Source organism: Sceloporus undulatus, chromosome 1, assembly GCF_019175285.1.
Source record: "Sceloporus undulatus isolate JIND9_A2432 ecotype Alabama chromosome 1, SceUnd_v1.1, whole genome shotgun sequence".
Classification (NCBI taxonomy): domain Eukaryota; kingdom Metazoa; phylum Chordata; class Lepidosauria; order Squamata; family Phrynosomatidae; genus Sceloporus; species Sceloporus undulatus.
The window spans coordinates 319,873,252-319,885,782 of record NC_056522.1 but is presented as its reverse complement, the minus strand read 5'-3'; the positions used below and the strand labels follow the sequence as shown (position 1 = coordinate 319,885,782).

General features: G+C 40.8%; 1 protein-coding gene across 1 annotated transcript in view; it reads right to left on the bottom strand.

Moving 5' to 3' along the window:
* The window catches only part of RPAP1 (RNA polymerase II associated protein 1), a 77,792-nt gene that overhangs the window by 35,498 nt on the left and 29,763 nt on the right, over nt 1–12,531 (bottom strand). Inside the window, 4 exon segments of the mRNA XM_042466780.1 lie at nt 1,970–2,137; nt 4,067–4,168; nt 5,421–5,519; nt 5,801–5,916. Of these exon segments, the coding sequence (XP_042322714.1) occupies nt 1,970–2,137; nt 4,067–4,168; nt 5,421–5,519; nt 5,801–5,916 (485 nt within the window).

The following is a 12,531-nucleotide window of genomic DNA, read 5'->3' as shown; positions in this document are numbered from 1 at the left end:
CCACCATATTTATTTCTTTTGCTTTATATTTCTGTCAAATTAAAAAAGCAGAGTTACCATCAATTTTTCACTTCCCAAAGGTCACCTGATATTAATACAAAACAAAAAGTCCATTTACACTGACATTCTGCCCTTCATAAATGTTTGAAAGTTAAACAAAAGTCTACCCTGCCATCTGAAAATAAATTGCATGCATTCTCAAACTGGATTCATTTATTTAACAGCTTTCAAAAACCTCAATTTCACTTTCAAGCTGTTTTCTAGAATCAGGAGTTTTTCCATTACAGGTTTCACAATATCAGAACTGAAACAGGTCCCCAAAACTAGCCATTTCCATCTATTATATGCTCCGTGTGGCTCCAAAATAATTACAAGTAGGATGACAGAAACATAATGTAACATTTTTCAAGGGCTTAGAGGGGACTACAAGCGTATGGAGGGTCAGTGAGAACAAATGCAAGAGTTTAGTTAATGCCTTGATGATATCCCACTTTGATTACTATAATCTTCTTTTGATTGGTTTTCCATTATTTCACCTCAGTCCTCTAGTTTCTATTAAACATTCTATTCAACATACTAAGATTATCTTTTTCACCTATTGTTCTGATCATGTTACTCTGCTTTTAATTTCTATTCACTGGTTACTACTTACTCCTTTCAGGATTCAGTACTGTAGAAGCTTCTTGTTTTAATTTTCAAAGCCCTACACAAACCTAGCTCCCAGCTATCTTTCAGCCCTTATTTCTTTTTTCCAGCCTGCTCGAGATATGCATTCTAGGAACTCTAGGCTTTTCAGTCAACCAAGGGATTCCTCTTCCTTGGCTTGGCTTCATCCTTTTTTACTTGATGCTTCTTACTCTTCAAATTGCCTCCCCGGACACTGATGGACTGCTACTTATCTAGAAATTTTTAAATCTCAATTAAAAACTTTCTTGTTTTCCAAAGCTTTTGGAATTTTAGTTAAATATTGTTTTATAATCTTGTATATTTTGATTATTGAATTTTTAGTATTTTATTGGGATAATTTATTTTACAATTGTATGTATGGTTTTGTATTTTTATTATTACTTCATATCCTCTCTCTCTCTCTCTCTGTGTGTGTGTGTACACACACACATACATACACACATACACATACAGATATATTTTTAGACTGTGTACCATTGAGAGGACCCAGGTTTTGGTTGTTTTACTTGTAAAATACCATGTACATCAATGATGCTGTATTAATAAATAATAACAATAATACAGGCCTGAAAAATTGAGGGTCATAAAAACTTTTTTAAAAATGTATGCCAGTTTTATAGGAATTTGACATACTAAATCAAAAAATGACCTCAGATTTGCTCCAACATGTACAATTTCCTCACAGTTTGAAGTTTCTGCATTGTAATATGTGCCTGAATGAAATGATCCTGCAAAGAATTATCATGCAAAAGGGGTTACGTTTTCTAACAGAATTTTAAAACACTTTAATTTGCTTACATAAAACACAAAAATCCATTCAAAAACACTAAAAGAAACTGCACTGGCGCATCAGCGTACACAGCAACTGAATTGATAAAAAATACTAAATTTGTGAAGAATTTGTGAAAGAACTTGGCTGTGCTATGACATTTTTGTTGTGTTTTTTTAATTCAGCACCCAAGAATGCATTAAAAATAGGTACAATATTGGGAAAGAAATTTCATTGCAGGCCTGTAAACAGTAAACAAAGCAGGGATGGAGAACCGTGGGGACTGCTAGATGTTCTCAGATTGGAATGCCACTCAATCCTAGCAAAAAAAGCCAATAATGACAGCTTACAAGGGTTACATTCCCATAACATCTGGAGGGCCACATGCTCCACATTCCTAACATAAAGGACTAATTCAATACAGGACACTTAGATGAGTGAAAGGACAGGAATTCATTCTTAAAGGTATCAACAGTTACAAGAACTTTTCAAATGGATTCAAGAAAATCTAACCTCATCTTCTGGATAGACCAGAAGAGTGTGGAGGGCGTGGACAGCTGCTGCAATAACATTGTCCACTGTGTCATCTATGGAGAAACGGAGCAGAAAGAGGAAACCAGCGTCAAGCAGCATTCGCAGAACACTCCCCTTTAGCAAGGTGGCAAACTCCCCTGCCTTGGCCTGGAATATATATGATAAAGAAAATAATTTAGAGAAGGAAGAAGAGGGAGAGATGGTGGTTGTGGTGGTTATTTCAGAGGATAGTCATCTGTATAGCACAGTAATCTCTTCCAATATTACCTTTACCATCAGTGGAGCCACTGAAGCATAACTCCATGATAGCTAGGAAACTAAGACGGGATACAGAACGCCAGAAAGAGGCGGCCAGCAGCCGCCTCTCTTTTTCACATAGCCACGCCATAGCAACCAAATTGCGCAGTGCGATTGCACAAAAAAAACCACTAAAAAGCAGCTCCTTTTTACACCGCCGCAAAGAGCTGGCAGTGGCGCAAGCACGTTGCTGCCTCGCGGCTCCATCTGGAGGCTACGCAGCAGTGATGTCATCGCTATGATTGCCGTCTATTTGGTGCCACACAGCGAGGATGCCCCCATCATATGCAAGGGGCGTCTAGAAGCACCGTCCCTCGCACATGATAAGGGCGTCCTTTTCGGCCCATCTGTACCAGGCCTAAAGTACTATTGGCATGGGAGGACTGAGTAGCACTTCCTACACCTCTGAAGAAAACAGATGAAGCTCCTTATAATGAGTTCAAACTGAACAAAGAGGGCTACAACATAACCCAAGAGAATCTAATATTTTGACTTCTAATTTTCAAAGAGAAAACGATGTTAATCTGTTTCAGCGAAAAACAGAAAAGGGTAGGGTGGGGGTTAGAAGTAGATTGATATCCACAAAGGCTAATGCTAAAATAAACAAACTAGTCTCAAAGGTGCAGCAGGACCCTTTAATTTCCCCATTTTTAATTTTATGACTATGAATGATCAGACATTCTTTCTAAAAAACTATTTTTCATTCTGCTCTTTGACAAAATACATATTGTTAAAAAGAACTGTGTTTCTTGCTAAGTGCTCACACACGAGACTGGGAATTAGGTCTCACCCTCTCCCACATCCACTACACTTGGGACAAATAATGAAAGTCTGCTAATGGTCACTAAAGCAACCAAAATTTGGAGATTGTGGCTTATAGCAATATATGATTATGGTCTATTTTATCCAGGCTTCATAACCTTTTCCAATTGCTTTAAATACTTAATGTCCTAATTTGGCAGACCCTAAATACAATATGCCAGGCTTTACTGTATAAGCAACACCTAATATTTCAGTTTTACCGCCTACTAATAAATGCTATGGATTTTGTTTCTGCAGTTTTGCCAGTAACTCATACATTCATTTATGAGTTGCTTTGACAGGCTATTCGTATGCAGATTAACTCAAAAATAATCCCCACAGAATTTCAATGGTGCTTGCTCCCAGGAAATATATCACATCCTCAATTTTTCAGGTTAGCTAATAACATCAAAAAACAATGTAACAACCACACATTTCAGGGTTTTTTCAACAGCATCCTTTCAAACTGGCTTGACCACAAGAGACAGCCACAAAACATAGTGGATGAATGCAAGAGTAGATGAATATACAAACATTATGTAATGTTTGTATATTTATTTATACAATTTTTTGTACAAGACTAAACTGTCATGCAGAGAGCATTTTAGATCTATTTTTTCAATCTGTGGTCCATCCAAGAACCATCACAAGCCACAGCACTCTGTGATGTCTGGCATTCATTAAATTTGTAAAAAACAAAAACAAAAACCAACTATTTTAGACCAAACTTCTCAAGAAATCATGCATGTCAGCAAAAAAAGGCTGAAATGACTTAATTTAAGAGACTATCCAGGACCAATTGCATGATGTTACAGATCAAAAAGCAAATTGATGATTCAGCAAATGGTAGTTTGTTCATGTGGAGTGGAGAAAATTTGTCTCCCAACTTACCATCTTATCACCTTTACTTAACTCAAGTCAAAACAGCTACATGCCTCTACTAAAGAAGAAGACAATTCCATGCAATGTTCTGCTCACCTTCTGGACAACATGGGACAGCACCTGCAAAGCCAAAGTCCTTTGCTGAATGACTTGGCTGCGAGATAAGTGGAAGAGCTCTTCAAGAGAATAGCCAGCTCTCTATAGTAAAATATAAATATATAAAATATCCAAACAAAATCATTATGGTAAGAATGATTACATATATTCAATTATTATATTAAATTTCCAAGATACAGTATAGATATTAACCCTTCCTCAAGACAATATTTGTGATGCCTTTTGGCTGAAAAGCGGGGTATAAATAAATAAATAATTATTATCATTATTATTAAGAAAAAGGTCACCAGGATAATTCTTCTGTCAGTTCCACCATGCAATCAAGATCATAGTACAATATCTGTAGCCAACAAGGTGCCTGTAATAATGGTGACTATATAGTTATAGTTTCAGAGGAGTTTATATTTTAAACAGTTTAATGATAACAAAAAAAAGGAGAGTGTACATAGTAATGGACCATAATTAAAAACCCTGAGGGTAATGAGGAATGCCACCAAGTTACTTTTTAAGGTAAAAAGTAATGAATAGCAAACCTCTTTTTAAAAAACAATTCACATTCCAAGCTATAATTTGTGATATTCCTTTGCATGATGCCTTCTCAGTTGAAATGTTATGTATATAAGAAGCAGGTGGCAAGGGTGAACTTGCAAGAGTGGCTTCTTGAAGTGTTACTGGGGGAAGTGAGGAATTCCCAGCATTTTTCATCTCCCTTATTCCAATAATTTTCTTTTACAGTAGTTATTTCTGTTTAAGGTAAAGGTAAAGGTTTTCCCTTGACACTAATGTCTAGTCACAATGTTATTAATCTCCGTTATTATGCCAAAGAGCCAGTGTTGTCCAAAGATGGCTCCGGTGGTCCTGTGGCCAGCATGACTGCATGGAACACAGTTACCTTCCCACCAAAACTTGTACCTATTTATCTACTTGCATTTACATGCTTCTGAACTGCTACATTGGCAGAAGCTAGGGCTAATGATGGGAGCTCACCCCATCATGTGGCACTTGGGCCTCGAACTGCCAACCTTCTGAGCTTATGATAATCAGAACTGGCACCTTAACCACTAAGCCACCACATCAATGTTACTTCCTCCTTAAATTTATGCAAAAGAAATGGCTGCTATCTATCTCTGGCTAAGATATATTAATCACACCTTGTCTATCTAGTCCAAGACTGCACAAAGGACTGACAGACGAACAGAGACCTAGATCTCTTTAATAATCACATCAGGGTAGATCCGTTGACACAAAGGGATTTACATAAATGTTTACACATCATTCAGCAAGTCTAATCTAGTTTTGGGGCAGAGAGACATATGTACACTTTTTGTCTTACCTCTGCTTCCTCTCCATGGTGGTGCAGACCCAAATGCGTAGGCAAGTCTTTATGTGGGGGAATAAGTTCTCCCTTCAGACTGAAGCGTGCCTGCATCCCCTACAGGGGGGAAAGAAAAAGAACAAGATCATCCTTTTTTGCTGATTATGTCATCCAGATAGCTCAAATCTAGAAGGGTTTAGGTCTTGCAACCCAAGTCAACTCTTGAAATTACAGCCTTTCCCAACCTGGTATACTTGAGATGTACTGGGCTACTCAATACCAGCCTCATCAACATGCTGGCTGGAGATGATGAGAGCTTTACTCCAAGGTTAGGGAAGACTGTCCTAAGAAAATATAATTTGAAAGAGAGAGAAGAAATTGCATCTTATTCTCCCAACCTTTTTGGTTTTCCTCCACCGAGGCTGAGGAAGGTCTTTCATCCACTCCAGCTTCTCAAACTCTACACTGTCCATGTGGAGCCATTCTTTCTGAGGCTTCACAGGAAGGTCATCAGCTTTTTGGAAAAGGAAAAGGCAATGTTATTCTTCTTGATCACAAAAGAAGAGCACTCAGCGCTTTTTTTGCTGACATTTCTGGCTTTGCAAAGTGCTTCGAATTCTGCTTTCATTGTATAGCCAAGAAACAGGGTGTGGGGTGGGTGGGGTGGAGGACAACAACCCAAAATTGACTCATCAACAAAACATAAACATCAAAGAGCTTCTAACAATTTAATTTTGCATAAGATATATAGAAGGAATGTGGATGGCATCATTAATGAAATTTACAGATTAAATGAAGAACCAAACACCAATTGGGATGCAAAATGAATACGAGATTAGAAATCAGAAGCAAAACACAAAATGAGATTAATGATTTAAATAACACTCCAACAATAGCTGTAAGAAAAAGGACCTGAAAATGAAGATACCAAGGGAGACAAAAGTGATCATCTAGAAAAGGAACAATGTTTAAAAGCAAGACTTGGAAGGTTTACTAAAATTGAGTGCTATTTTGTTCTCATTTAAAGCACTGTTCAGAATTTTGGACCTTCATGAAGAATAAGCCATAAATTGAAAGAAAAGGCAAAGAATCAAATGAAGAGGTTTTATAGCTCACTACCAATTAAACAAGTCTTTGAATGGCATGAACACTAAGGAGTAAAATTATTTAACTCTACAGACCAAGCAATAAGTAAAAGGGAGAAACAAGGGGAAAGCAAGTATTAACAGCTTGCCAGTCTGTTTAATAAAATTACTAAATTGTGCAGAAAGCTGTTCACAGCTGAAGGATGCCAGGGCACTAGTGTGAATACCATCTAAATCATGTTAAAACAAAGCACTGGCAAATTTAGAATTAATGGTCAGTTCACATAACCATTCTGGGGCTGATTTTCAACCCTTTGTTGTTGTGTGTCATCAAATTGTTGCCAATTTATGGTGACCCTATCGTAGAATTTTCTTGGCAAGATTTGTTCAGAGGAGGTTTGTGACTGCCTTCCTCTGAGGCTGAGAGCATGTGACTTGCCCAGTGGGTTTCATGGCTGAGCAGGGAATCAAACCCTGCCCTCCAGTTACAGTATAGCCCAACTCTCAAACCACTATGCCACCCAGATGCCGATTTACAATGTATGCCTACATATGTCTACTCAGAATGAAGGCCTACAGTTGTTAATTAATCTTGCTCTTGGAAGACTGTAGCCTTTATAGTGCTACTACAATCAAACTTCCTGAAATGTTTGCAGTACTAATAAGGATCAAGATACATATTACCCATTCTCCTTTTATCAATAGATAAAGATTTTAATATATATAAGAACACTACCTGTTTACTAACACTGAAACTCTTTTTAAAACTTAGTTCTTGGCTGCTGTATTCTTTTCGTCACTGTTTTTATTCATGAATACAGCATGCATCTTAGTTGTTTTAATATAGTAATTTTTGTGGTGGCAGCTGGCATATTTTGTATATCTTTTATATATAAGAACAATACCTGGTTCCATTAGGCAGTGAATCTGCTCTGGGCTTTTGAATGAAATATAAAGGAACTTCTTCCTCAGGTGGTGAACCCATTTCAGGCACAGGGTTCAGCACCCTGCCTGGTTTCTTTAAAACCCAGAGTAAACCCTGAAATGGATTCACCAATTCACTGACATGAAACCATCAGGTGCTACTGAATTTTGTAAGTCCACCTGAGAATATCTAAAGTTGAAAAAATTGAAAATGTGTCAATTTCATTTATATTTCAATCATAGGCTTGTTCACATTTTCTGTGAAAAAGCTTCTTAAACTTAAAAAAACAGCATTCCAAACTACATGCAGTTTTCCCATTAGATACCCATTTTAAGCATTTTTTAAAAGACAAGAACTACATTGCAGAACCTGGAAAAACATACATCTCAAAGGACAGGTGCTTTCTGTTTGTTACACAGCAAATTTTATTTTAATGCACACATAATAACAAAAAACAACATTAAAACAAAATATGACAGAAAATAAACAACAAAATCTGCAATAACAATAACAAATGCCTTCTTATGTGCCTATTTGTTTAGGAAATGTGTATTGGGTCAATTTAAGTATGTCCCATAGAACAGTTTCCACTACTCATTTTTCTCATTATCAAAGAAAACATATAAAGGACAAGTTCAAAACATCAGTCCAAATGACTGTGAGCTATAAAGGAATTTCTATAAAACAGGGTGGGGGAAATTCAGTTCCTGAACCACATGCTGCTCTTCAGGCTATTTTTGTGTCTTTGGTAAATTGAAAATAATTTTGTTGGGGGAAAATGAACTGCAAATGCCTCCCATAGGGGGAATGGAGAGCAATTTCACCATATTTACTACACTAGACTGTTTTATGCCCAGGAGAGGCCTTTTATCTAACAGCAAGTAACCTGTTAGAAGTCACCTGGTATTTTTAAAAATCATTTCTTGTTTTGTTTGTGTCAAGGCTTCTTCTGGGCCTAAAATACTGTATAGCAAAATGTCTCCAGACAGTTCCTTAGAGAGCCAGAGGGAATGCATGTTTAAGAAACCTTTTCTTTTGTGGTGGGATGGGGTGGTATAGGCCTCCAATGGCCCCTGGGGGGTTCAATGTGCCTCTCAACCTCTTGATAGTTGCCCACCCCTACAAAAGTCTAAACTTCCAGAGCACATGTCCCAGAGAACAACGACTTTCTGAACTTTCTCTATTTTTGAAGCCGCTTACCCCTTTTAACTTCCCAGGCATTCCAAGTTGCCTTCCATTTGCTTATTTTGCTGAGAAGAGTCCAGTTAATTTCTAAGATGCCTTGCATATGTGCACAAGCACACACACAATAAAAGCAAAGGATCAACTTCAAACTTAAAAGGCTGTGGCCAGGAAAAAAAACCCAAACTTTAGCCTAACTGGCATTCATTTCCATGTTCATTCTGTTTCCCTCCCTAAGTGCTGAAAGACTGACTACACCAGGATGATGGTGGGTGTGAAGCAGGAAGAAGCAAAAATTAGCAGAGAACTGCACTCTTCTGTTGTTTGTAATACATTATTTGCTTTTCCCCCTCCATTAATCACTAAATGAAAATGGCTGATTGAACCATATTCTGAGTCAGATTAGTAATGTGCAACATCAGACACAAAAATTGCAATCTTGTCAACAGGAAGCGTGGAAGAAGACTTATACCTATTCTAGGGTTATCAGCAGATTGTTCAGTTGTTGAGAACCTCCTTTACAGAAACAAGAGCTGACAGCCAGAATGATGAATATGTGCTGAATCTTTCCATGCTTACATTCTGTTTGTCAAAATGAAGCATGCAGCATATAATTAGGCTTACAGTGCCAGTTCCTGCAACTTAGCTATCCTGCACACTGACGTTTTATAAAGATGGCCCACCAAGGTTTACCATCACATCTGCTCCAGTTCCAGGTTCCATTACCTTAGAGTCAGCAAGAGACTTGTCTCCTCCATAACAATGGCATGAACCACACAGGAGGAAAGGACTGCAGAAAAGTACCCCTTAAAAACATGACACAGAGCTCATTAACTTGTTTTCTACCATGCTCCTTACATTACAGTTATGGCTTCTTGATATTTGAGCCAGTGGGATGTAATGGAAAGAACAAAGAGCTTGACATAGGAAAGTGAGTATGAAATCCAGATCTATTGCACTATTTTGTCAGTGACTTTCAACAAGTCCTGGGAAATCCATTCTTTTTCAGATTAATTCTGAAAAGTTCTTTGCTTCTACCTCACAAGGCTGTTTTGCAGCTGAAATGCTGTGCTGAATTTCCTCAAGCAAGGGCAAGATGCAAGCATCACAAATCAATCAAATCAGTCAATGCATCATATTATTATTATTATTATTATTATTATTATTATTATTATTATTATTATTATTATTATTATTTGATTTATTTACAGTCCACCCAATCACAAGGAATTTGGGCAGGTTACAACAGTAAAAATACATAGAAAATACAGTAAAATTAAAAATTATTCCCTTCCCAACCCCCCAACCCCAATACTAAAATTACAATTAAATAATCAGTATTTTAAAAAAAATACAACAGTGCTAAAATTAAGAGGGGAATTGATGGACAGAGCAATGTAAATCACAGTATATGGGGAGAGGATATGGTTGTGAAGGCCTGTCGAAAGAGATCCATCTTAAGAGCCTTCTTAAAGACTGTGGCGGGTTACAGACGGGCAGGGGAGGACGTCTTGGTGTATTCAGCTGAATGCGGAGCCTCCAGACGGCCCGCCCCGGGGGCGTGCTTCAGGTGTTGGGGCTTCCACATGGGGGGCAGTGAAGACGCCTCACCTGGGTCCGTTTCGGACCCGGAGTTTCCAAACCGCCGCCTCGGAGGACACTGCAAAAAGAGGGGCAGCTTCCTCACGGGCGGCCCAAACCGCGGCTTTTTTTTTCCTCGTTTGGCCGCATGAGAGGTGCGCAGCTGCGCAGCTACAGCGCTAAGCAGCAGCGGCAGAAAGCCTGTCTGCGCATTTAAAGCACCCAAGCCCCTTTAAACTTTTTTCCTGTGCAGTCTAAAGCTAGGCAGGAGTGGTGTGAGGTAGCAATGTCCAAACTCTGTCCTCCCAGGCGTTTGGACTTCATGTCCCAGAATCCCAGACCACAGGGCAAGGTGGCTGGGGATTCTGGGAGATGAAGTCCAAACGCCTGGGAGGACAGAGTTTGGAGATTGCTGGTTTGGGGACCAGTGAGCCAGGCATGGTGGGAGGAGAGAACAGGAAGGGTAGAATAGAGTAGATAAAGCTGGGAGGGAACACATGCCCTGGGAGGCGAAATGATGTCTTTATGGGACATCATGGTACCTAGTGCCTTGTCAGTGCTCCCTGCCCCTTGATCCCAGGCCCCCTCTAGTTGCCCTTTGCCTTTGGGGGCAAGTTTAGAGGGCATCAAAAGGTCTTGGGCACATTCAAGCTCCGGGGTCTCATCCTCCTCCTCCACCACCACAGGCTCTGCTCTGGCTGGATGGCCCGCCGGGACCCTGACACGCTCCCCACTGGTGGCTAGTCTGTTGGGCCTGATGCTTCCATCACTTTTAATGAAAACATACAGCTCCTTGTAAAAGGGCGGGGGGGCGCCCTTCGTAGTACTTTTTTTCCCCCTTTGCCGGCTGGCGGATGCGCAGCTGCGCAGCGCTAGAGCAGCGGCGGCAGAAAGCCTATGTGCGCATTTAAAGTGCCCAAGCCCCTTTAAACTTTCCCCCCCGCTCTGCCCAAAAACAATGGTGGTCTCCTGCCAGCTGGTGATCAGCTGGTGTTGGCATCCTTGTCCGCTTGCACTTTGCCAGTGTCAGCAGCATCATAGATGCCTCCTCTCCTTTGGTCCCCGTGCTCCTGCTGAATCTGCAATGCGCAGCCACAGCTGTCTCCGCTGCCACCGCTGTCCCCCTGCCATCTCCCCTCACCTCCTTTGTACATATGTCAATATTTACAGTTTTAGCGTTTTTTATTGTTAGGTGAAAATGGCAGAGGAATGTGTGTAGGGGTGCACTTTAAAGTCCAAACTTTCCAAGCAGCGCATGCGTACATGTTGCTCTAGGGTTAGGGTTAGGGTTAGGGTTAGGGTTACGAGGCTTTAAATGCGCCGCAGCTGTGCCTCAGCTTCCACAGCTGCATGGCAGCGGACGTTGCAATTAAAGCCTGACTGCAAACTGCGCATGTTCCAAGACCCCAACTCACTATGCGACGGAGCTTTTAAATGGGCAACTTAAAGTAGCGGCGTAGCAATTCTGGTGTACCGGTGCAGCAGCTCTCATGGCTTCTTCCCCTTCTCGATATGTGTCAGCATTCAGGTAGGACTGCTCCAGTTTCTGCAAAATGTTTGGCTGGGACCATATAGCTATGAGGTCAGCCGTCTCAGTATGAGACCAAGACGTCCCCTTGCCTTTTTTCGGGGTGCTGGTGGATGGCTGTGCCATCCTGCCTGGTGGCAAAGGGGAGCCGCCACACAGCTGTGCCAGGAGCAGCCGAACTGTGCCCGTTCCCAGGTGAGAATGGCGCAGGAATGTGTGTAGGGGGTCACTTTAAATCCCAGACTTTCCCTTTTCACTTTCTACAACCAAAACATCCGCCGGCAAAAGTTACAACTTCCCGCGGTTCTAGCAACGCATGCGCACATCTGGCTCTAGGGTTAGGGTTACGAGGCTTAAAATGCACAGCAGCTGTGCCTCAGCTTCCACAGCTCCATGGCAGCGGACGTTGCAATTAAAGCTTGGCTGCAAACCACGCATGTCCTGGACCCCGACCCATTATGCGACGCAGCTGACACGGAGCTTTTAAACCGGCAACTTATATTTGCGGCGTAGCAATTCTGACGTATCGGTGCAGGGGCTTACAGACAGAGCTGCGCAGGTACGCATCAAACAGAAAAGCGGAAAAAAGCAGCACCTTTTTAATGCCGCTTCTTCCCGCTTGGGGCGTGCGGGGGGCGTGTTCATGACGGCATTCAGGTAAAGCCCGTCTGAAGGCTCTACCTTCATGACGTCATGAGTACATCCCTTTTTGCCCGTCTGTAACCCGCCTGTGAGAGTAGAAATGTGGCAGATCTCCTCCGGCAGGTCATTCCACAGCTTCGGAGCAGCAGTTGAAAAGGCCCTCTGGGTGACTGAAGTTAGTCTAGA